Source organism: Balaenoptera acutorostrata, chromosome 5, assembly GCF_949987535.1.
Source record: "Balaenoptera acutorostrata chromosome 5, mBalAcu1.1, whole genome shotgun sequence".
Classification (NCBI taxonomy): Eukaryota; Metazoa; Chordata; class Mammalia; order Artiodactyla; family Balaenopteridae; genus Balaenoptera; species Balaenoptera acutorostrata.
In genome coordinates, this window is record NC_080068.1 from 51,073,553 (window position 1) to 51,098,442 (window position 24,890).

Here is a 24,890-nt window from a genome sequence, read left to right on the forward strand (position 1 = left end):
ATGTACATGTCTTTTGTCCCGCTGGTTAAGTTAGTCCTGGTCTTTTACTATATTTCATGATATTTTAAATGGTATTTTTTTTTAACTTTCCTTTTCAAACTTTTCATTCTTAGTGTATAGAGAAACAACTGATTTTTGAGTGTTGATTTTGTATCTGGCAAATTTTCTAAATTCATTTATTAATTCTAACAGGTTTTTTTGGGTGCATGTGTGTTGTCTCTGAACAAATATAATTTTATTTCTTCCTTTCCGATTTAGATGCCTTTTATTTTTTATCTTGCCTTATTTGGCTAGGAATTCCAGTACTTTGCTGAATAGAAGTGGTGACAACAGGCATCCTTCCTTTGTTCCTGATCTTAGGGAGAAAGATTTCACCAATGAATATAATAGCTGTTGGTTTTCTATCTGTGACCTTTGTTATGTTGAAGTCATCAACTTGTATTCCTGGTTTGTTGTTTTTTTTTTTTTTAATCATAATATGGCATTGAATTTTGTCAAATGTTTTTTCTGCATCAATTAAGATGATCACATGGAGTTTAGTCCCTTCAATCTGTTTATGTGCTATACTACATTGATTGATTTTCATATGTTGAACCAACCTTGCCTTGCAAGAATAAATCCCATTTGGTCATGATGTATAATCCTTATAATGGGCTGTTCTGTCTCATTATTTTAAAGGGTTTTTGCATCAGTATTCATAAGGGATATTGGTCTGTAGTGTACTTTCCTTGTAGTGTCTTTAGGTTTGTAATTGATGTAATGTTAACCTCATAGAATGAGTGAAGATACATCCTCTCCTCTTAAATTGTTTGGAAGAACTTGAGAAGGATTGGTGTTAATTCTTCTTTAAGTTGTTGGTAGAATTCGCCATGAAGATACCTGGTGCTGGGCGTTCAGTTGTTGGGAGATTTTTGATAACTGATTCCATATCTTAACTTCTAGATCTGTTCAGATTTTGTATTTCTTGGTAGGATGCGTGTTTCTAGAATGTGTTCATTTCATCTAAGTTATCAAGTTAGTTGGTCTACAACTGTCAATAGTACTCTATTGTAAGCCTTTTAATCTCTACAAAATTGGTAGTAATGTCCCTTTCTTCATTTCTGATTTTACATATTTTGTTCTTTTTAATAGTCAATCTAACTAGTTTTGTCAATTTTGTTGATCGTTTTCCTCTTTTTACAGCTATTTTGAGGCATAACTGACAAAACTGTAATATATCTGAAAAGTATAATGTGATTATTTGATATACGTATATATTGTGAAAGGATTCTCACAATCAAGTTCATTAGCATACCCGTCACCTGTCATATATTTACTTTTTGTGAGGACACAAATTCTACTCTCTCAGAAATTTTCAGTTACAGAATACAGCATCATCAGTTAGTCCCCATGTTATACATTAGCTCCTCAGACCTTATTCCTTCATTTTATCCCTCATGTTATAACTGAAAATTTGTATCCATTTACCAGCGTGTTCCCATTTGCCCCCATGCCCAACTGCAGGCAACAATGTCTGCTCTGTGTTTCTATGATTCCAACTTTTTTTTTAGATTCCACACATAAGTGATACCGGGCAGCATTTGTCTTTTCTCCATCAGGCTTATTTCACTTAGCATAATGTTCTCCAGGCTCATTCATGTTCTTGCAAGTGTAAGGATTTACTTTAAGGCTGAATAATATCCCATTGTGTACGTTATGTATGTATATTTGTGTGTATGTGTGTGTGTGTGTGTGTGTGTGTGTATGTATCAGATTTTGTTTATCCATTCATCTGTGAGAGACAGGCAGGTTCTTTCCATACCATTACCGTGAATAACATTTCAAAGTTTGTTTTTGTTTTTGTTTTTTTCCTGTACCACGTGGCTTCTGGGATCTTAGTTCCCCAACCTCGGATTGAACCCAGGCCCTCCCCTCAGCAGTGAGAGCACGAAGTCTTAACCACTGCACAGCTGGGGAACTCCTAAAAAAATATTGTTTCCTTTTGCTATATGACCAGAAGTGGAGTTGCTGGATCACATGGTATTGTAATTTTATTTTCTTGAGGAATCTCCATACTGTTTTCAGTACTGGTTGTACCAATTTACATTCCCAAAAACAGTGCACACAGATTCCCTTTCCTCCACATCCTCACCGGCATTTATCTCTTGTCTTTTTCATAATACACATACTGACAGGTGTGAGGTGATATCTCATTGTGGTTTTGATTTGCATTTCCCTGATGACTGGTGATGTGAATCACCTTTTCATAAACCTGTTCCCCAAATGTTTGTCATCTTTGGAAAAATGTCTTTTTAGGTCCTTTGCCAACTTTTAAATTGTGTTATATGGTGTTTTTGCTACTGAGTTGTATGAGCTCCTTGTATACTTTGGATATTAACTTCTTTTTAGATACGTGATTTGCAAATATTTTCTCACACTCCATAGGGATGGGGAGGATCTAAGTTGCTTGTCTGAGGTCACACCGCCAGAAGGGAAGGCTCTAAGAGTCCCAAGTTTCTCTTCCTCGCCCCTCTTGCTTCCTGCCCCTGGAATGTGGGCTCCCCCCAGACGGAGCAAAGTACCTGTCAAGCAGCATCAAATATCCAGTGCAATCAAGACAAGTTCTATGATATGAAAGCAAGTCCTCGGGGCCAAGGCCCATGGTCCTGCTAACTCCCTGGGAAAGAGGCCTCGAACATCACTCGTGATATCAGAGAGAGCCAAGGACACACACAGGGAACGTTGCCCTGGGCAGTGGCCACTTCATGCTTCATGGTGTGTGACCAGTGTGAGAACGCAAGGCCGTAGGAGGGCCCCATGCTTGGCTAAATACTCTGCCACCACCATCTTGAAATTCTTGATAATTATTGAACAAGGGCCCTGTATTTTCATTTTACACCCAGCCCTGTAAATTATGTAGCTGGTCCTGCTTCTGGGAAAGTTGCTTGGTCACCTTCTCCCTACCTTCCCTGTCCCCAGTCTCAGGACTTTGTGCAGGGCCAGGGCTGCACACAGTCACTATAAGAGATGCTTTTCCGACCACCGTTTGGAACCAAAACAAAACCAACAAAAGCCCCAGATCCATGCAATTAGCCAATATCTCCTCACCAAGACAAAGTCCCTCTGCCCGGAAAGATGCTGCTACTGGCTTGAGACTCCTTTTCCCCCTGAACATCCTACCCTCCAAGGTCTTGCTGCCATTTTGATGTGACACAGGTCAAATGACCAGGGGCTTTTTTCCCCTCTGCATTTTCCTGCATAGATTTGCACCTGTTTCTGTGGCTAATGTTACTGTTGGGTTTCTGTTTTCCCATCTCTGTCCTCTCATCCCTGCTCACACACTGCACACACAATCATAAATTATATTCCAGGCAGGCCAGGAATCTCTCCTCACACACATCCCTAATAAAATGTTTATCTGATGGTTTCAAGACCCTAAGCTGCCTCCAGCCAATTTTTGCTAACATATGTCACCCCTGGGACTAGCCAGAGGTGGGCAGTCAAACGTTAGCATCAACACATCCTTTAGAAGGTCCCTAAGAGGGCTACATGCTCCAGGGCTATTCCTGGAAAGTAGGTCACAACCTGTGGGACGGCCAGACATTCCCCCCAGTCCCAGGAAGGGGAGGATGAGGTCAGAGAACTTGCGATGTCGTGACCCTTTGATATGCCTCTCACAAGGACAAACTCTCCTCGAAGGAAGGTTATATACATAACTGAGTGTTTCTGTCCAGGTGGTACTTATAATAACCAAAGGAATTAATGCAGATTAGTTTTCTTTGGTGTCTGGGTGTGGTAGGCATGATGTCCCAAAGATATCCACGTCCTAGTCCCTGGTACCTGTGAATATGTTACATTACATGGCAAAGGGGAAGTAAGGTTACAGATGGAATTAAGGTTGCTAATCAGCTGACTTCAAAGATGAGATTATCCCGAATTGTCCAAGTGGGACCAATGTAACCACAAGGGTCCTTAAAAGTGGAAGAGAATCAGAAGAGGAGGTCAGAGTGATGCTATGTGAGAAGGACTTGACCTCTAGGACGAAGATAGAGCCTGGCTTTGAAGACAGAACAAGGGGCCATGAGCCAAGAAATGCAGGCAGCCTCCAGAAGCTGGAAAAGGCAAGGGTACAGATTCTCCCCTAGAGCCTCCAGAAAGGAATGTCGCCCTGTTGACACCTTGATTTTAACCCAGTGAGAACTGTGTCGGACTTCTAACCTATGGAACCGTAAGTTTATAAATTTGTTTTGCTGTATGTCACTAACTTTGTGATAATTTGTTACAGCAGCAAGAGGAAAATCATGCACTACCTCCTTAGATTCTTATCACCGGGGTGTGTTTAACAAGCAGAGCTAAGCTGAGGCAGGGAAAGGCCCTTGGAGGAACCATCACTGCTTCCCTCGTGATGAGAAGACCTGGCAAAATTATGAAGTAAGCAAAGTGATGAAAAACACCCTTTGTTTTTTGTCCTTGGGTTGTGCCACAATCCAACGGGATCCCTCATTTGGGGGACTCCAGGTAGACCCACCCCATAAAAGCCTATTGAATCCAGAAGCTCCCAAGTTTTCCCTTCAGCCTACCAAGGCTTAATTATCCTAGCTATTAACTAAAGCATGAAAGTGATCATATTGACTATAGATACACGACAGGATAATGGAAGAGAGTATATAAATGAACACTCATTTACTGTGTATCCTTTTGGGAAATGCTGACATGTTTAATGAGCCTCACTCCAACCCAGCAGCACTTAACCTTTTTAAAGTCACAGGCTCTGCTGAGAATCCAATGGAAGAAAAACGCCAACACACACAAAACCTATTTTGGGGGCTCATGAAACCACTGAGGCATCCAGCCTCAGCCCAGAACCCCTGCTCCAATTGCTAGGACAGCTAAGGAAGGTAATTTGAAGGCTGTTTAAGGCCTGTGTCCCTAAAATCACTTCTCCCTGTTGGCTACTTCCTGTCTGTACACAAAGCTGATCGTGCGGCCAACCTAAAAAACACCAGAATTATTAACAAGTACCTCTTTCCCACTGGTTGAAGAGACCTTAGGGGTAACAGACCAGAACCCAGTGATGGGAACAAAATGTTCAAAGAATGGAGACAAGAAGCAGTGAGAGTAACCTGGGCGGGGTGTGGTGGCGGACAGATTTTGACATGGCAACAGCATATCTTGTGGGCAGAGAGGCACAAAATCCCCATTCCCTGTTAAATAGGATCTGACTACCACCAGAGTGAGGTGGATGAGCCCGGGCCAAGGGGGAGACTGACACCCACATCCCCGTCACGGCCACCTGGGTACATCCCTGGGCAATGCTATCCGATCCATCCCCACTCCAGAGCCACCCATGAGCCCAGTGCCCAAACCACTGCTGTGTAAGTCGGTGCCTCTCAAGGCAGTGTCACCTGAGGGTGTCCAGCAGGGCTCAGGCATCAGAAGGACATTCCCGCAAGCCCTGACTGCCCCTTAGCAGCTCTGGATCTTGGGCAAATGAGTCCGCCCTGCATTCTGCCTCCTCAGATGCAAAATGCAGACGATACCAGGACAAGTCCACAGTCCCTCATCAAAACCCAAGGGTCAGATGTGCTTCAAGGTTCAGAATTGTTCAGATTTGATAAAGGTAATAGAGTGCCTATGCATTATGGTAATACCCATGGTGGGTCTGTCACACAACACATCAATACGAACATTCACACTGAAAAGGATCAACAGTTTAGGTCAGATTTTGCCACCAAATGCATTCATTGGGTTAAGCTTCCCCTCTACTTAGTTAGGAAATAATTTTGTTTGCAAAGTTTTGCTGTTGTTCAGAACAGCCGTGAAGACATTAAGGCCCTGTAGGATTATTGTTGTGTGGATTAAAACAGTTACAACACCCACCTCCTCTAGCCATCCCTGCACCTCAGGCCCACTTTGGTCCTGGCATTCATCACACTGAGTTACAATTCTCCGAGGTCTGTCTCCTCTTCTAGATCGTGAGCATTTTGTGGGCAGGAATGATAGCTTGCTCACTCACCTGTGTATTCCCAGCATCTGGCCCATGCTGGGCACATGTCCATAAATGTGTGCAAAACACAAGTTAATTAGTCATCTAAACCTCTCCACCTGCCTGCCTCCAAGCAGGTGGAAAAGCGCACCCCAGAAGTGCTCCCTCACTTGCTCCTGAACCCGGGTACACATCAGAACATCAATCTGCCTATTCAGCATCATCACGACGGTGCGGGAACCTCCTTGGCACTTTCAAATACTTTTTTCATAAACCCAATTCATGTCCACTAGGAATGGCCCTGACCAGGGAGAGACTTGGGAGATGAGAACTTTTGCTAATCAGCAAAGCTCTATCTGAGTCCAGACTCTTGCCTCCAGCCTTTAGACTGAAGAAGCACCTGGCAGCCCCAGGGGGCCAAGGAGGCCCACCTGTCTGTTTGCTTCTCCGGGAGCTGCTCCCACACTTCGTGCAGTCTGGGCACAGCGCCAATGCGAGCTCTGCTTTCAGGACTTTGCATCTCTCTTTCTCTGTGAAGACTCCACGCCTGCCTGGGTTTGGAAGGCTCTCGGCTGCCTCTTCACACTTATCTCTGAATGAGAGAAACCCAGCCCGGCTCCCCTGAGCAAGGCTGAATGAGCCCCGAGATCTAAACTGGCACGAGCTACAGCTTGAGAACCACTCGTGCTAAACTGGAAAAGGACTTGGAGAGCGCAGCGCCTTTTCAAGAGAACGGAGAGGAAGATTCAACAGCGGGAGGAACTGAAACAGCCACTGGGATTACTGTCCTAGGTGAGGGTGGTCACCTGTGTCACCTGGTCACCTTTGTCACGTGGCCACATTGACAGGATGCAGGTTAGAATTAAGCCCACTGCCGCCCATCGGATGCACAGTGAACATCTAGAGCGTCTCCCCAGTGGTTGTCATCTCTTGGTGGGTCAGAGTCATTTACAAGGGTCCTTGTATCTCAGGTAGCAGAGGAGCCTGGGTCCAGGACACCCTAAAATGTGCCTTGTCCCAGGCAGAGCTGCACTGTGTCCCTGCCTGCCTGGTCTAAGAAGTATTTGCTCCTCAGCAAATGAAGACGACTGGAAAGCCCCGACCCTCAGAGATGAAAGGGGCCCGAGAGAAGGGCTCCACCGACCTCCATTTTTTGAATGGACACATTTCCTGAACGCGGTCACGTCTATACAGCGGATTTCCTGCACCAACTCGCTGTCTGGTCCTGGGAGCGATAATAATGATGCCACCGCTACTCGTACCGGGGCTGCCTTCCCGGAGGGGAAGATCGGGCAGGGGAGGCGCTGAGGCTGCGCAGTTGGCTGCCGCACCTGAGTCCCCTCCGCAGTCCTAAGAAAGGTTTCAGGGCCCTCTTCCAAGCAGGTGGAGGTTTCTGCCTAGGGCTGTTTGTTTGAGGCTTTCTCCTGGGTTTTCTTCACCTCTTCTGAACAGCCTTCCACCCCAGGGATGATCCAAGCACCTACCCCCACCCCGCCCCGGGGAAACAAGCTCACTCCACACCACAAAGCATTCCGGGTCCGGGTCCGGGTCCGATCACAGGTTCTCCTTCCGCTTTAACTCTCCTCTCTCCAGTGAAACTCCCACCCCCTCGGGATCAGCCCTGTGTAAGAAGCTGTGTGCTGAAAGAGGAGCCCCTGCAGCTATTCCCGTTCCCCAAATGCTGCCTCTTATCAACCCTAAGGAATCTCGGGCTAGTGGAATGGGAGGCAATGTAACAGCCTTGCACCTGTTCTGAGACGGGGCACGTGTGTGGGGATGTGACATTAAACTGCTAGGGACACAGCATCACTCCCAGGTCACCTGCCTCCGGGTCAGAGCACCTCCAACCCACAGGGTATAAGAGCTACCCGTGGCACCTGTTAAAATGCAGAGTCCGGGTCGCTCCCAGAGGTTCTCATCCTGTAGGGCCTGGGTGGAGCTCCTGTCTGGGTAGAGCCCCCTGATCTGCACGTTGCACGAGCAACTCACATGACCCCCAATACACAGTCCGCAGACCAGCCTGAGAACTACTGCCTCGCTCATTACCTATGTCTGCTTCTCAGTTTCTACCCCTTCCCGCTTCTGAAAACTGCCCCTCACAAATGTTTTCCCGCAAAGAGCTGGGGGAAGTTGGTAGGGGAAAGGTGGCCCCCGAGGTTTTCCATGAGGACAATGTAGCCAGAATTACCCCAACTAATACTGGATACTTAAGTATATACAGATGCAATTGTCTTGAATTTGCTTCAGTCTAATCCGAAAGGGGGGGGGGAAGCTATAAAGGACATTGCTAGGATACCTGATGACATTCGGCTATCCACTGTGGATTAGATAATATCAAGGTTGGGACTTCCCTGGTGGTCCAGTGGTTAAGACTCTGTGCTTCCAAAGCAGCAGGGGCCCGTTCCATTCCTGGTGGGTGAATTACGATCCCATATGCTGCTGGGCATCGCAAAAAAAAAAAAAAATATAATATCAAGGTTAAATTCCTGGTTTTGAACATTGTACTGTGGTTGTATTCTTATTGTTAGGAAATACATACTGAAGTATTTAGAGATAAAAGGACACAATATCTCCGACTTATTCTCAAATGGCTCAGAAAAAATAGTAGTCACACATATGTATACATATACACATAGAGAATATGATAAAGCCAATGGGATAAGATGGAAATTGTTCAGTCTGCGTAGAGTAAATGGGAGTTCCCTGTACTGTTCTTACAACTGTTCTATGTATCTGAAATTATGTATCAAAGTAAAAAGTTACCAAAAAAAAAAATCCCCAGGTGAGGGGTGGGTGTGGGGATAGAGACTCCATTCTCTTTACTTTTATGTATGTTTGAAATTTTCTATCATTAAAACAATTCCCTGTACCAAGCCTCAGGTATGGTTTGAGTGGCACCGACCCTGGGCTGCTGGGAGCCTAGACACTGTCCACAACATCACGGGCAATGACCTGTGAGCTAGGAGTACCACCTGGATTAGCGGTAAGGTCCTCCACGTTCTGTCCTCCCAACTCCCAACACTTAGCGATACACCTTCACAATCTGACTTTTCCAATGTTATTTTTTTCTGATGATTAATATCAAATCTTTCGGGGGGAATCTTACATAAAGGCAATTATAAACTAGAGAATAAAAATCACCTTTTAGACACACATTGCCTCTATCACAAAAGAAGTTTTTATTAGGACAGGTGATTTACTTTCAACCCCAGAACTTAGATTGGGCCCTAATACCTTTCCTTACATGATTTAGGATATAAATTTAAGCCAGAATGACTGACTGATTTTTTCAAAGTTCTCATTCAGTTAAAATAGAAAAGGATAGAAGCTGAAGATTATATGAATCATATGATAACAAGAAAATGCATATGCAGAGATGATATTAAAAATATTTGAGGAGATTAACCAAGATGGCGGAGTAGAAGGACGTGCTGTCACTCCCTCTTGCGAGAGCACCAGAATCACAACTGGCTGCTGGACAATCATTGACAGGAAGACCCTGGACTTCACCAAGGAGGATACCCCACGTCCAAGGACAGAGGAGAAGCCACAGTGAGACGGTAGGAGGGGCGCAATCAGAGTAAAATCAAATCCCATAACTGCTGGGTGGGTGACTCACAGACTGGCGAACACTTATACCACAGAAGTCCACCCACTGGAGTGAAGGTTCTGAGCCCCAACTCAGGCTTCCCAACCTGGGGGTCCGGCAACGGGAGGAGGAATTCCTAGAGAATCAGACTTTGAAGTCTAGTGGGAATTGATTGCAGGACTGTGACAGGACTGGGGGAAACAGAGACCCCACTCTTGGAGGGCACACACAAAGTAATGTGTGCATCGGGACCCAGGGGAAGGAGCAGTGACCCTGGGGGAGACTGAACCAGACGTACCTGCTGGTGTTGGGGGGTCTCCTGCCGAGGCAAGTGGTGGCTCTGTTTCACCGTGGGGATAAGGACACTGGCAGCAGAGGTCCTGGGAAGTTCTCCTTGGCGTGAGCCCTCCCAGAGTCTGCCATTAACCCCACCAAAGAGCACGGGTAGGCTCCAGTGTTGGGTTGCCTCAGGCAAAACAACCAACAGGGAGGGAACCCAGCCCCACCCATCAACAGTCAAGTGGATTAAGGTTTTACTGAGCTCTGACCACCACAGCAACAGTCAGCTCTACCCACCACCAGAGCCTCCCATCAAGCCTCTTAGATAGCCTCAACCACCAGAGGGCAGACAACAGAAGCAAGAAAAACTACAATCCTGCAGCCTGTGGACCAAAAACCACAGTTACAGAAAGACAGAGAAGATGAAAAGGCAGAGGGCTATGTACCAGATGAAGGAACAAGAAAAAACCCCAGAAAAACAACTAAATGAAGTGGAGATAGGCAACCTTCCAGAAAAAGAATTCAGAATAATGATAGTGAAGATGATCCAGGACCTCGGAATAAGAATGGAGGCAGGGCTTCCCTGGTGGCGCAGTGGCTGAGAATCTGCCTGCTAATGCAGGGGACACGGGTTCGAGCCCTGGTCTGGGAGGATCCCACATGCCGCGGAGCAGCTGGGCCCGTGAGCCACAACTACTGAGCCTGCGCGTCTGGAGCCTGTGCCCCGCGACGGGAGGGGCCGCGATAGTGAAAGGCCCGCGCACCGCGATGAAGAGCGGTCCCCGCACCGCGATGAAGAGTGGCCCCCACTTGCCGCAACTAGAGAAAGCCCTCGCACGAACCGAAGACCCAACACAGTCAAATAAATAAATAAATAAATAAATAAAAAGTAACTATAAAAAAAAAAAAAAAAAAAGAATGGAGGCAAAGATTGAGAAGATGCAAGAAATGATTAACAAAGACCTAGAAGAATTAAAGAACAAACAAACAGAGATGACCAATACAATAACTGAAATGAAAACTACACTACAAGGAATCAATAGCAGAATAACTGAGGCAGAAGAACGGATAAGTGACCTGGAAGACAGAATGGTGGAATTCACTGCTGCAGAACAGACTAAAGAAAAAAGAATGAAAAGAAATGAAGACAGCCTAAGAGACCTCTGGGACAACATTAAACGCAACAACATTCGCATTATAGGGGTCCCAGAAGGAGAAGAGAGAGAGAAAGGACCAGAGAAAATATTTGAAGAGATTATAGTCGAAAACTTCCCTAACATGGGAAAGGAAATAGCCACCCAAGTCCAGGAAGCGCAGAGAGTCCCATACAGAATAAACCCAAGGAGAAACACGCCGAGACACATAGTAATCAAAGTGGCAAAAATTAAAGACAAAGAAAAATTACTGAAAGCAGCAAGGGAAAAACGACAAATAACATACAAGGGAACTCCCATAAGGTTAACAGCTGATTTCTCAGCAGAAACTCTGCAAGCCAGAAGGGAGTGGCATGATATACTTAAAGTGATGAAAGGGAAGAACCTACAACCAAGATTACTCTACCCAGCAAGGATCTCATTTAGATTTGATGGAGAAATCAAAAGCTTTACAGACAAGCAAAAGCTAAGAGAATTCAGCACCACCAAACCAGCTCTACAACAAATGCTAAAGGAACTTCTCTAAGTGGGAAACACAAGAGAAGGAAAGGACCTACAAAAACAAACCCAAAACAATTAAGAAAATGGTCAGAGGAACATACATATCGATAATGACCTTAAACGTGAATGGATTAAATGCCCCAACCAAAAGACATAGACTGGCTGAATGGATACAAAAACAAGACCCATATATATGCTGTCTTACAAGAGACCCACTTCAGACCTAGGGACACATACAGACTGAAAGTGAGGGGATGGAAAAAGATATTCCATGCAAATGGAAATCAAAAGAAAGCTGGAGTAGCAATACTCATATCAGATAAAATAGACTTTAAAATAAAGAATGTTACAAGAGACAAGGAAGGACACTACATAATGATCCAGGGATCAATCCAAGAAGAAGATATAACAATTATAAATATATATGCACCCAACATAGGAGCACCTCAATACATAAGGCAACTGCTAACAGCTCTAAAAGAGGAAATCGACAGTAACACAATAATAGTGGGGGACTTTAACACCTCACTTACACCAATGGACAGATCATCCAAAATGAAAATAAATAAGGAAACAGAAGCTTTAAATGACACAATAGACCAGATAGATTTAATTGATATATATAGGACATTCCATCCAAAAACAGCAGATTACACGTTCTTCTCAAGTGCGCACGGAACATTCTCCAGGATAGATCACATCTTGGGTCACAAATCAAGCCTCAGTAAATTTAAGAAAATTGAAATCATATCAAGCATCTTTTCTGACCACAACGCTATGAGATTAGAAATGAATTACAGGGAAAAAAATGTAAAAAAGACAAACACATGGAGGCTAAACAATACGTTACTAAATAACCAAGAGATAACTGAAGAAATCAAACAGGAAATAAAAAAATACCTAGAGATAAATGACAATGAAAACACGACGACCCAAAACCTATGGGATGCAGCAAAAGCGGTTCTAAGAGGGAAGTTTATAGCTATACAAGCCTACCTAAAGAAACAAGAAAAATCTCAAGTAAACAATCTAACCTTACACCTAAAGAAACTAGAGAAAGAAGAACAAACAATACCCAAAGTTAGCAGAAGGAAAGAAATCATAAAGATCAGAGCAGAAATAAATGAAATAGAAACAAAGAAAACAATAGCAAAGATCAATAAAACTAAAGGTTGGTTCTTTGAGAAGATAAACAAAATTGATAAGCCATTAGCCAGACTCATCAAGAAAAAGAGGGAGAGGACTCAAATCAATAAAATCAGAAATGAAAAAGGAGAAGTTACAACAGACACCGCAGAAATACAAAACATCCTAAGAGACTACTACAAGCAACTTTATGCCAAAAAAATGGACAACCTGGAAGAAATGGACAAATTCTTAGAAAGGTATAACCTTCCAAGACTGAATCAGGAAGAAACAGAAAATATGAACAGACCAATCACAAATAATGAACTTGAAACTGTGATTAAAAATCTTCCAACAAACAAAAGTCCAGGACCAGATGGCTTCACAGGTGAATTCTATCAAACATTTAGAGAAGAGCTAACACCCATCCTTCTCAAACTCTTCCAAAAAATTGCAGAGGAAGGAACACTCCCAAACTGATTCTATGAGGCCACCATCACCCTGATACCAAAACCAGACAAAGACACTACAAAAAAAGAAAATTACAGACCAATATCACTGATGAATATAGATGCAAAAATCCTCAACAAAATACTAGCAAACAGAATCCAACAACACATTAAAAGGATCATACACCACGATCAAGTGGGATTTATCCCAGGGATGCAAGGATTCTTCAATATACGCAAATCAATCAATGTGATACACCATATTAACAAATTGAAGAATAAAAACCATATGATCATCTCAATAGATGCAGAAAAAGCTTTTGACAAAATTCAACACCCATTTATGCTAAAAACTCTCCAGAAAGTGGGCATAGAGGGAACCTACCTCAACATAATAAAGGCCATATATGACAAACCCACAGCAAACATCATTCTCAATGGTGAAAAACTGAAAGCATTTCCTCTAAGATCAGGAACGAGACAAGGATGTCCACTCTCACCACTATTATTCAACATAGTTCTGGAAGTCCTAGCCATGGCAATCAGAGAAGAAAAAGAAATAAAAGGAATACAAATTGGAAAAGAAGAAGTAAAACTGTCACTGTTTGCGGATGACATGATACTATACATAGAGAATCCTAAAACTGCCACCAGAAAACTGCTAGAGCTAATTAATGAATATGGTAAAGTTGCAGGTTACAAATTTAATGCACAGAAATCTCTTGCATTCCTATACACTAATGATGAAAAATCTGAAACAGAAATTAGGGAAACACTCCCATTTACCATTGCAACAAAAAGAATAAAATACCTAGGAATAAACCTACCTAGGGAGACAAAAGACCTGTATGCAGAAAACTATAAGACACTGATGAAAGAAATTAAAGATGATACCAACAGATGGAGAGATATACCATGTTCTTGGATTGGAAGAATCAACATTGTGAAAATGAGTATACTACCCAAAGCAATCTACAGATTCAAAGCAATCCCTATCAAATTACCAATGGCATTTTTTACGGAGCTAGAACAAATCATCTTAAAATTTGTATGGAGACACAAAAGACCCCAAATAGCCAAAGCAGTCTTGAGGCAAAAAAATGGAGCTGGAGGAATCAGACTCCCTGACTTCAGACTATACTTCAAAGCTACAGTAATCAAGACAATATTGTACTGGCACAAAAACAGAAACATAGATCAATGGAACAAGATAGAAAGCCCAGAGATTAACCCACGCACCTATGGTCAACTAATCTATGACAAAGGAGGCAAAGATATACAATGGAGAAAAGACAGTCTCTTCAATAAGTGGTGCTGGGAAAACTGGACAGCTACATGTAAAAGAATGAAATTAGAATACTCCCTAACACCATACACAAAAATAAACTCAAAATGGATTAGAGACCTAAATATAAGACTGGACACTATAAAACTCTTAGGGGAAAACATAGGAAGAACACTCTTTGACATAAATCACAGCAAGATCTTTTTTGATCCACCTCCAGGAGTAATGGAAATAAAAACAAAAATAAACAAGTGGGACCTAATGAAACTTCAAAGCTTTTGCACAGCAAAGGAAACCATAAACAAGACGAAAGGACAACCCTCAGAATGGGAGAAAATATTTGCAAATGAATCAACGGACAAAGGATTAATCTCCAAAATATATAAACAGCTCATTCAGCTCAATATCAAAGAAACAAACACCCCAATCCAAAAATGGGCAGAAGACCTAAATAGACATTTCTCCAAAGAAGACATACAGACGGCCACGAAGCACATGAAAAGATGCTCAACATCACTAATTATTAGAGAAATGCAAATCAAAACTACAATGAGGTATCACCTCACTCCTGTTAGAATGGGCATCATCAGAAAATCTACAAACAACAAATGCTGGAGAGGGTGTGGAGAAAAGGGAACCCTCTTGCACTGTTGGTGGGAATGTAAATTGATACAGCCACTATGGAGAACAATATGGAGGTTCCTTAAAAAACTAAAAATAGAATTACCATATATAGACCCAGCAATCCCACTACTGGGCATATACCCAGAGAAAACCGTAATTCAAAAAGACACATGCACCCGAATGTTCATTGCAGCACTATTTACAATAGCCAGGTCAGGGAAGCAACCTAAATGCCCATCAACAGACGAATGGATAAAGAAGTTGTGGTACATATATACAATGGAATATTACTCAGCCATAAAAAGGAACGAAATTGAGTCATTTGTTGAGACGTGGATGGATCTAGAGACTGTCATATAGAGTGAAGTAAGTCAGAAAGAGAAAAACAAATATCGTATATTAATGCATGTATGTGGAACCTAGAAAAATGGTACAGATGAGCCAGTTTGCAGGGCAGAAGTTGAGACACAGATGTAGAGAATGGACATATGGACACCAAGGGGGGAAAACTGCGGTGAGGTGGGGATGGTGGTGTGCTGAATTGGGCGATTGGGATTGACATGTATACACTGATGTGTATAAAACTGATGCCTAATAAGAACCTGCAGTATAAAAAAACAAACAAAACAACTAATACTAAACTTTCATTGGGTTATTGGTATGGAAATATGTTAATATAAATGTTTCAGACATTACATGAAATTTCTAAAAATCTTATATTTGTATTTGTATGGAAATATGTATGGAAATATGTTAATATAAATGTTCCAGACATTACATGAAATTTCTAAAAATCTTATATTTGTATTTGTATGGAAATATGTATGGAAATATATTAATATAAATGTTTCAGACATTACAGGAAACTTCTAAAAATCTTATATGTTCTGGTATAATGTTATAAGTAATAATCCTAGTTATTACTTTAAAATGTGTATCTCAGAAATAACTAATTTTCTTGTCAACTGCATTATTATGAACTTTCATCAAATCTTTAACCATGGTCATTTTTAAGTCTTTTGTCATTTACAGACAGTTCTGGGTGTACTCTGATGATTTTGCAAATATGTTCCTATAAAAAGGTTTCATCTTCAAGAAATTCATGGAAAAGACTCTGACAAGTACAGGTTTCTGGTAACTGACTGTACTGCTGAACTGAATGAATAAGCATTTTCAGAACTCTAATGAAAAACTGATGAACTCATAAAAGTGCTAACAAAAGATCAAGATGAAAAAAAATTAATTACATGGGACTGAGTGAACTGATGAGGATGAGTATAATTTTTGTGACTTTCTGTCTAAAATTAAAAAAAAAAAAATCCCACAAGAACTCTGAGGCAAAGAATATACAAATCAATTTTCACTGCAAAGTAAAGGAGCTGTTACAGTGGAGGATTACTGGACTGAATGTCAATATTATGACATAGTATGAGTGTGTTTCATGTTTGGTAATTGCAATCATTGTTGCTTTTGTTGTGGTCATCCATGTACAATGCTTGGTGTCAGTCTATTTATCTCTTGTAAAAATAAAATACAGTGTGTGTGTGTGGAAGAAAAAAACAAATTCGAGTACACCATAGGGAACTATATTCAATATCTTATAATAACCTATAATGGAAAAGAATCAAAAAAGGAATATATATATATATATATATATATATATATATATATCTCCAAATTATTTGCTGTATATGTGAAAGTAACACATTATTGTAAATCAACTATACTTCAATTAAAAAAAAAACTGACAACCCACAAGGGCACCAACCAATCAAAACCAATCAATCAGAACAGATTTATTTTTAGATTTAAGCCCTGCAACTGAGCCAGGTATTGGCCCTTTAGCTCTTGGATTGTTGGGAATTCCAGGAGCACCAGGGAAGGCACAGTTATCCAATGATTTTAACCACTGGGCGAACACTGACTGACTACCAGCTCTGTGCATGAAGGAATATTAGCTCTAATAACTATGCTTTATTCCAACCCTCCTGGGAACTCTGCCAAGTTTAGGTTCATACCCAGTCTATGCTCAGAGGGTAGCTCCAGATGGAGTCAAGACCCCCGAGTAATTCAAGCAGAGCTCAAAAATGTTAATGACTCACCCACTTGTCAGGAGCTAGGGAGCCAAACACAATGGATTTGGGGGTGGGAGATGGGCGGGGGAGATATGTGGGCATTATTCACACTTGCTAATAAATACCTTCTTTTGCTTATAGAGACTCTAGGGCAAAACAAATGCTTTCAGGGACACTCCAGTGACTCACAGGCTGAGAATAGAGACGATCTTCATTGTAACCATCTGCAAAAGCTTCTTATGAATGTATTTATTAGAGGAGGGAACCGACAAACTACTCCAGGAAAGTTACATTTTAGAAATTCATTTCTAATTTCATGCATAGAACTTTTAAAGAAGTAAGAGTATTTTCCACTTCTACTCATGCCAAGAGAACATTAAATTGGATGCACTACTTGGGGAAAATCACAGCTGTTCCTCTGAGTTATAAAAGGTAGGAGGGTAGAGACCAGGTCTCTGTTTTTACACAGTGCCTGGCTCAAGACCATAGGAAATTAATTGCCTGCTTGATAAATGTTTTTTGACGATGAGGTGGAGGATGCTTTGGGAGATGGCCTTGCTCATTCAGGTCACAGGCTGCATTTACAGTCATTGTCTCTTTAGGGAACCGAGCTAAAACCAATACAGCCAAATTGCGAGGGCATGATGGTATTCATACAACAGACAGTGATACAGGAAGAAAACAAATTTAAACCTGAGTTCTAAACTCTATTCTTGTACCTCTTCATTTCCAAGTCGACTGGTATTGGATTTTTTGTTTTTTTTCCATTTTAAGGGCAGGGCTTCCCTGGTAGCGCAATGGTTGGGAAGCCGCCTGCCAATGCAGGAGACACGGGTTCGAGCCCTGGTCCAGGAGGATCCCACGTGCCGCAGAGCAACCAAGCCCGTGCGCCACAACTACTGAGGCTCGCGCGCCTAGAGCCCGTGCTCCGCAACAAGAGAAGCCACCGAAGTGAGAAGCCCACGCACCGCAATGAAGAGTAGCCCTGGCTCGCCGCAACTAGAGAAAGCCCGCGTGCAGCAGCGAAAACCCAACGCAGCCAAAAATGAATAAATAAATTGATTTTTTTTTAAAAAAGAGTACCTGCTGGGTGAGATTAAGTGGACTTTTTTTTTTAAGTGGACTTTTAAATGCCCTTTTAAGTAAAATTTGAGGCAAGAGAACAGAAATCTGACCGTGACGTCATCACTGACGTTCTGCGTCACCTGGACGATGAAGACAATGACCAGCCAAAAAAACCATTCATCAGCCTGAGGAAAGTGTGTCACCATGGAAAACCTTGGTAAAGAACACATTCTAAGTCACTCACTGTCCATCTTTTTCTTTTTAAATCCATTCTCCCACAAGGCATTTAACACTTCCCTGTGCCCAGAGCAACCTTCCCCAGCCCCGTCTCACCCCATAAAAACCCAGAGGAGCGATAGAGAATTCGGCAAGCTCCCCACTGAGGTCAGGGTGACTCCCAGGTGGACTCGGGTGCAGAGGGGCATGCAGGTTCCTGGGGCACTGAGAAAGGCTTCTCGCTCCCCAGTCCTTTCCCCAAATCACATGGAAAGTTCGCTTACAGGGGCAAAAACATCTTCAAAGTTAAGAAACAACATGAAAACTTTCCTTAGAAAGGAAGGCCACACAAAGATTAAACTCATTCACTCGTCTCCTCCTGCATCCATCCCCCAGCACAGTGTGTGTTGAGCAGAGGCCGTTGCCAGGCTCTGGGGAGGCAGATGTGCTACGGGAGAGCGCAGAGCCTCACGGAAAAGGCCGACGTTTACACCTCGCTGAAATGACAGCAGGACTGGAGACAAGCGGAGCGGGTAGGGAGTAGAGGGGAAGAGCGAGCTAAAATAGGAAATCAGAGCCTTTCCAGGGAATGGAGGGGACACCAAAGAGGGAAGGTCATGAGAGGGAGTAAAGGCAGGCCCTGGCGCAGAGGTGTGGGCTGTCCCAGCAGCCATGCCCTCTGCTCCCTTCCCCCAGAGCCTGGGTTGTGTTTGGCTCTTAACCCCCGCCTCATGTGGCATGTGGCTCAGTGGCTAACACTGATTATCCTGAATCCCTTGCCAGTGATGGTTTAACAAGGGACTTGGGACACAATCCTGCAAGTGAGACTTGAGGAGACATCAGCTGTGAGATGACCAGGAGGGAGTTTCTCTCTGATGAGACTTCAGGAAGGGGCAGCCTCTCTCTTCTTCTGTAGGACACTGTTGTAACTCCTGGAACTCTGGCAGCCACCTTGTAACCACAAGGAAAACTAAATTCCACAAGGCCATCATGGCAGAAGTGAAACCTGCACTTTGATGTTATTACTGAGTCATCCCACAAGTGCCCTACCTTAGGATTACCTACCAGTGAAATTAGAAATTGTCCTTATCTTTTAAGCCATCCTAAGTTGAGTTTTGTGCTACTTGCAGCCAAAAGCATCCTTTGTGGAAGGTGGCCCTTTCCTGAGGCCCCCTCGCCTTTACCAGTTCATCTGGTAAATGAACTGTTAACTGTTTTACCAGTTAAACAGACATGCTGAATTCCCAAGGGCCATGCACAGAGACTTCCTGTTATTTTTCTCCAGCTCTACTCATGAAAATAAAATTAATTTTCTAGCCCATGAATTAAACATCACTGCTGCTGGCTGAAAGATTTTAGCAACAGCCTTTTGTTGGCAAGAGAAGCAGGATCCCGACATGTTCTAAAATAAGCTACAAGGAGGCGGGAGGGGAGGAGGGGAGGCAAAGAGGAGGAGGCCATTAAACGGAAAAAGAAAGAGTTGCCAAATCCCACCCATGTGCAGCTTCTCTGACCCGTCGGCCTGTGGCCTGACTTGAGGGAGTGATTCTCTAAGTTCAGTGCAGATGGGTCACCTGGAGACCTTATCAGTCAGTGCAGGTAGTGATTCAATAGGTCCAGGGTGGGGTCTGAGAGTCTTTCTTTTTAACAAGCTCCCAGGTGATGTTGCTGGACCACAGCCTGCAGGGACCCACAGAGCCCTCCGTAATAAGCTGCAGAAGTGGGAAGCAGGACATTGAGGAGGGTAGTGAGTACCAGCTGTTTAAGCTCAGGTTCAAGGGAGGAAGTGAGGTGAGAAGAACTCCCCTACACACCTGTACCTTTGAGAAACAAGAAAGAGGAACACAGGAGGAGGAGAGAGCCCTGGGTCTGGTATGCCTGTGCTATTATACCCTTGGGGCCTTTTAGTAATTTAGTCCTGGGACAATACCCCTGAATCTGTGAGATCAAAGGCCCAGCTGAGACATTATTTCTAGCTCTCCCTCAGCTCTGACCAGCCTGAGAGAGGTGCCCGGCCCCACTGCACACCTGCTCCAAGGCGTCTGCCTCAGGGTCTTTCCCGAAAATCTTCAGACTCACTCATCCCGCTGCCATGTGTCTGGTCTACAAGTTATACACCAAGAGAGGCTGGTGTGTGTGATGGGTGAGAGGAGGTGAGAGGCAGGTAGAGGCTGAAGGGCAGCCCCTCCGAAAGCCTGATCTCCTCCCAGTCTTCCTGGTCCTGTTGGATCTTCCTGCCCTGGATCTGGGCCCTGATCACCTTCAGCCTCGCTGAACCACCAGGTCCTTGACTGGCTCTCCCCTCTCCCCTCGGGAGCTCTGTAGCCTGTGGCTACAGTGCCATCTCACCCAAACCCCTTGGCCAGCCAGCCTCGGGCCTCCTGGAGGCTCAGTCCAGCCACCTCCTCCCCCGGGAAGCCTCCCCAACTCCCCCAGGCTGGCACCTGCAGCTAATGCTGCCTTGGCGGTTCTCACTGGTGCACCCGTCTGTCTCTCCATCTGGCCTTAAGTGCCGTGAAGTCGGGACGGTGTCGGTGCCTGGCAAGTAATGGGTGAGTAATAAGCATAACTGAATATGGATAAGGGAATTAAATAATGGTTCTCAGCCCCGCTGTGCATCAGAAACACCTTAATGCCTTTTTCAAAAAAGCCAGGACCTCACTCCTAGAGATTCCAGTGCAGTAGGTCCGGGGGCGGGGCAGTGCGCCCAGGCTTCTGAATATTTTAAAAGAGCCCCAAGTGATTCTGATATCTTTTGACAATAGTTGAAAAGGAAAAGAATGAATGAATTAGTGGACAAGTGAATATGTGACTGCACGTGCAACTGTGAGGCTCTCTCGTGGCCGTTCACACTCAGAGTGAACAAACAGCAGACACTGATGAGGGAGGATAGCGGGTCCCTGCTGGGGTGGCCACCAACCCATTGCCAGGGAAAACAAACTCAGAAAACCAACTGCTTTACCCCTGACCAGGGCTTTCTGACAACCAGGGGGCAGCCGGAACAAGTCCCAGCCACCAAAGGGGGAGCTAAAGGAAGGGAAGGTGCGAAGGGAAGCACCGAGGGCCAAGTGCCTCACTCTCGTTCCTTTCACTCCAGCTGCGACATGCTGCTGGTTGTACCGCTCTTCTCACTGTGCAGCTGGGGACGCTGAGGCTACGGGGGGTGAGCGACCTGCCCAAGGCTATAGCTGGTGGGCTGGGCCTTGAACCCAGATCCTCTGACTCTCACGTCCACACTCTTAACCCCAGGGTGGCACTTCCACAGAAGCAGGACATGTCACAGCAGAGGGATGGCGAGACCGCACACCAGAGACTACAGAATGTCAAAATAAATGCTCGACAAGAATAATGCCAACCAAAGACGATGTTGCCTTTTATAAAAATTCAGAGAAACCACCATGACGGTGTCACCCTTTTGTAAATCTCTCAGTGACTTTTCCAAGCAATTATTATGATGTTATACAATACACAAATCAGGACAAGATGAGAACTAAATGTTACACGAGGTCAGGATAATCTATTTGGATTTAAAGGCTATGCCTTATATTTGAGCCACGAGAACTCCAAGTCCCAGACAAACAGACACGGAAGCCCTGCGGGTTCCCTGACGCCTGGCCCACGGTGGGGTTGGTAGGAACAGAGGGCACTGCATGTCTAGCCTCTGGCACCAGTTTGACATTTGCCCTGATTCTTAAAACAACTTTCAGCTCAGTATTACCATCCCTATTTCAGAGACCAGGAAACCGAGGCTCACACACCGGAAAGGGGCCTGCCAGAAGTTGAACTAAGTGGCAATGCTGGGATTCCCGCTCTGCTTTCCACTCTGCAGAGCGACTTCACATTTCAGGATGACAGTGCAGTTGGCAGTGACCTTGACCAGTGTTGTTAGAAAAAAACCGAGTTAATAATGTTAACTTCAACCTATATTTATGCTTGTTGGGACTATTAAGCCAGCAAAAGCACACCATTCTCTCGGGTTTCGCTGCACTCCACCCAGCCTGGGGTAGGGCTCTTAGTGCTTGCCTGGTTATTAAAAATGCAAGAGTTGCAACAATGGGCTGGGAATTACAAGATTTAAAAGGAAGATTCATTTATGTTTTTCAGTTTTTTAGTAGTTTGAGCATTAAAGATTTTTTAAAAAAAAGATAATTCAAGGAGACAAAAACGGGGAAAAAAGTCAAAACTGACACCCTAAGACATTTAGGAGAAATGATTTGGCCCTGTTTTTACAGCAATTTAACTGGCTCTGCTCAAAAAGCCCCAAAGAAGACACTAAAGACCAGGTGAGTTATCAGCTGAACAAAAAGATTCTTCTTTACAAAATAATGGCCTTCTGGAGGAAAATAGGAGGAAGAGAGGATGAAAGAGAAGGGAATGGGGGAGGGAGGAGGGACAGGGGGATCTGTGTTCATTTCTCTTTGGAGACTTTGAGAAAGAACCCTTGTTTCCCAAGCCAAAGCAATCTTTTCTATGCAAGAGAGGCAACGAAGCCATGTTGTGTGCCAGCTTTGTAGAATTGATTGTGCTGCAAGAGGGCCTTTTTTCCTTCTACTAAAGAAAAAAACCGGTATCAGGACCAATAATAATAAGAGCAGCTAACAATTACTGGACATCAGCCAAGGTCCAGGCACTGTGCTAAGTAGTTTACACCTATTATCGAATTTAATTCTCACAACTTCATGAGCAAGAAGTTTTTTTTTTTTTTTTTTAAAGTTTTACTTGATTTTATTTATTTATTTATTTTATTTTTGGCTGTGTTGGGTCTTCGGTTCGTGCGAGGGCTTTCTCCAGTTGCGGCAAGCGGGGGCCACTCTTCATCGCGGTGCGGGGACCGCTCTTCATCGCGGTGCGCGGGCCTTTCTCTATCGCGGCCCCTCCCGTCGCGGGGCACAGGCTCCAGACACGCAGGCTCAGCAATTGTGGCTCACGGGCCCAGCTGCTCCGTGGCATGTGGGATCCTCCCAGACCAGGGCTCGAACCCGTGTCCCCTGCATTAGCAGGCAGATTCTCAACCACTGCGCCACCAGGGAAGCCCAAGAAGTATTGATATACCCATTTTACAGGTGAGAAAGCTGAGGTCTGGAGATGTTCATTTGCCCAAGGCCATGCAGCTGGTAAGTAAGTAGGAGAGCAGGGATTCACATTCTCAGTTGTTTCTCTTCTGAGCTGTGCTCACCCTAGCAAACCCGGAGGTAAAACAGAAGTCCATGGCCACGCATTCTTGGAGTGCCTCAACAATGTTAGGGATTTGGTGGAAAAAGAAGCACAACAACGACATCAGGACCATCGAAGGTGTGGATTCAGGTTACCCAAGGCCTGACAGAAGACAGCTCATCTTTGGGCAACTCTCAGAATTGGACAGAATTTGACTGATGGACCAGTACCTTCCAAACCCCAGCCTCTCCTGACCCTCCCTCCTGCTAGACTGCCTCAGTCAATTCCTGCCACCGCTCAGATTCCTCACCATAGGCTGTGTTCCAGCAACCTGAAGGGCACCAGAGAATCCTGTATCTACCTTAGCAATGGTCACATTTGCCCTGGGGCAAGATGGAAGGGAGCAGGGCATGTTACTGTTTTGCATGCCTGATACTGTCACTGAAATTGTCATGATGTCACCAAGGCATATTTAGGGGACTCGGATGACATTTCAAGGGAAACCAGAAAAGTCCCTCATGTTTTTGGAAACCAGGGGCCAGAACGCCTGGAGACAGGGCAAAGCTGCTGGGAAGAGGCGCCAGGACTCTGACCTCGACACCACAGCTGCAGCTCCTCACTCCCCTATTCCACTCGTCTTGGGATTCAGGGCATGAACAAACTGCCCCTTTGGCCAAAAACCCTCAAAGCAGGCACTTTTGTGAGCTCAAGGCTTCAGGTGAAGATTTTTCCTCCAGCTGGAGGTCGTGTTCTGTGCTCAAAAGTCATAAACTCATCCCTCAGGACCTGCGGGCACCAAGAGCATTCCGTTCTGACAGCCTGCCCACTCAGAAAACTGCAAGGGTAAGAAGAGAAAACAACTTGCTCTGGGCCCACGGAGAGTCATAAAAGGTGGGGAGTGAGGCAGTGGAGGAGGTCTGGACTGAACAACTTGATGGGATCTTTCATGGATGACATCTTTCATAATCTGCCACGCAAATTACTCTTCGCACAACTGAACACCTAAAACATCCTCTGCTGGGTGCTCTGCATGGATGCCTCCTGTTTCCAGGGCAACCATACCTGGGGTGGAGGGTGGCAAGCAATAATAGATGGGCTAGTTAAGCCTACTGCTTTGACAACTCAGGTCCCTGAAGTGGATGAACAGCCCACTGGTGCATGAACTCAGTCCTAACACTACACAGAGCCAGTGGGAGAGATGATGAAAAGGGCATCCAGTGGGGAGAAATTTGAAGCTCAAGGCACCAAGGCTTTCAATGAAAATAACCCTGATCAACAGTCTCCCTATAGATTCTAGCCATCAGCACACTGATCTTAGCTGTCTCTCTCCCTCACTTCTTCCCTCACAAGATATCCATCAGATAACATTCACTTACTTGGAATGTTTCTAAGTCACAAGTTTGAATCCT

General features: G+C 44.3%; 1 protein-coding gene and 1 long non-coding RNA gene across 3 annotated transcripts in view; one reads left to right on the forward strand and one right to left on the reverse strand.

The window, feature by feature from the left end:
* The window catches only part of LOC130708219 (stearoyl-CoA desaturase 5-like), a 35,362-nt gene that overhangs the window by 7,936 nt on the left and 2,536 nt on the right, over window positions 1-24,890 (reverse strand). The window contains exon 2 of one of the 2 annotated variants that reach the window (XM_057546466.1): window positions 8,245-8,401. The exons of the other annotated variant lie outside the window; for it this stretch is intronic. Within the exon in view, the coding sequence (XP_057402449.1) occupies window positions 8,253-8,401 (149 nt within the window). The 3' untranslated portion in view covers window positions 8,245-8,252. Of the gene's footprint in view, window positions 1-8,244; window positions 8,402-24,890 lie in introns of those variants that run through there. 2 annotated transcript variants of the gene reach the window in all.
* On the forward strand, window positions 1,960-17,463 carry LOC130708221 (uncharacterized). Its single transcript, XR_009008323.1, has 4 exons — window positions 1,960-2,019; window positions 4,265-4,410; window positions 8,840-8,948; window positions 17,188-17,463. It is a non-coding gene; the product is annotated as an uncharacterized LOC130708221 (long non-coding RNA).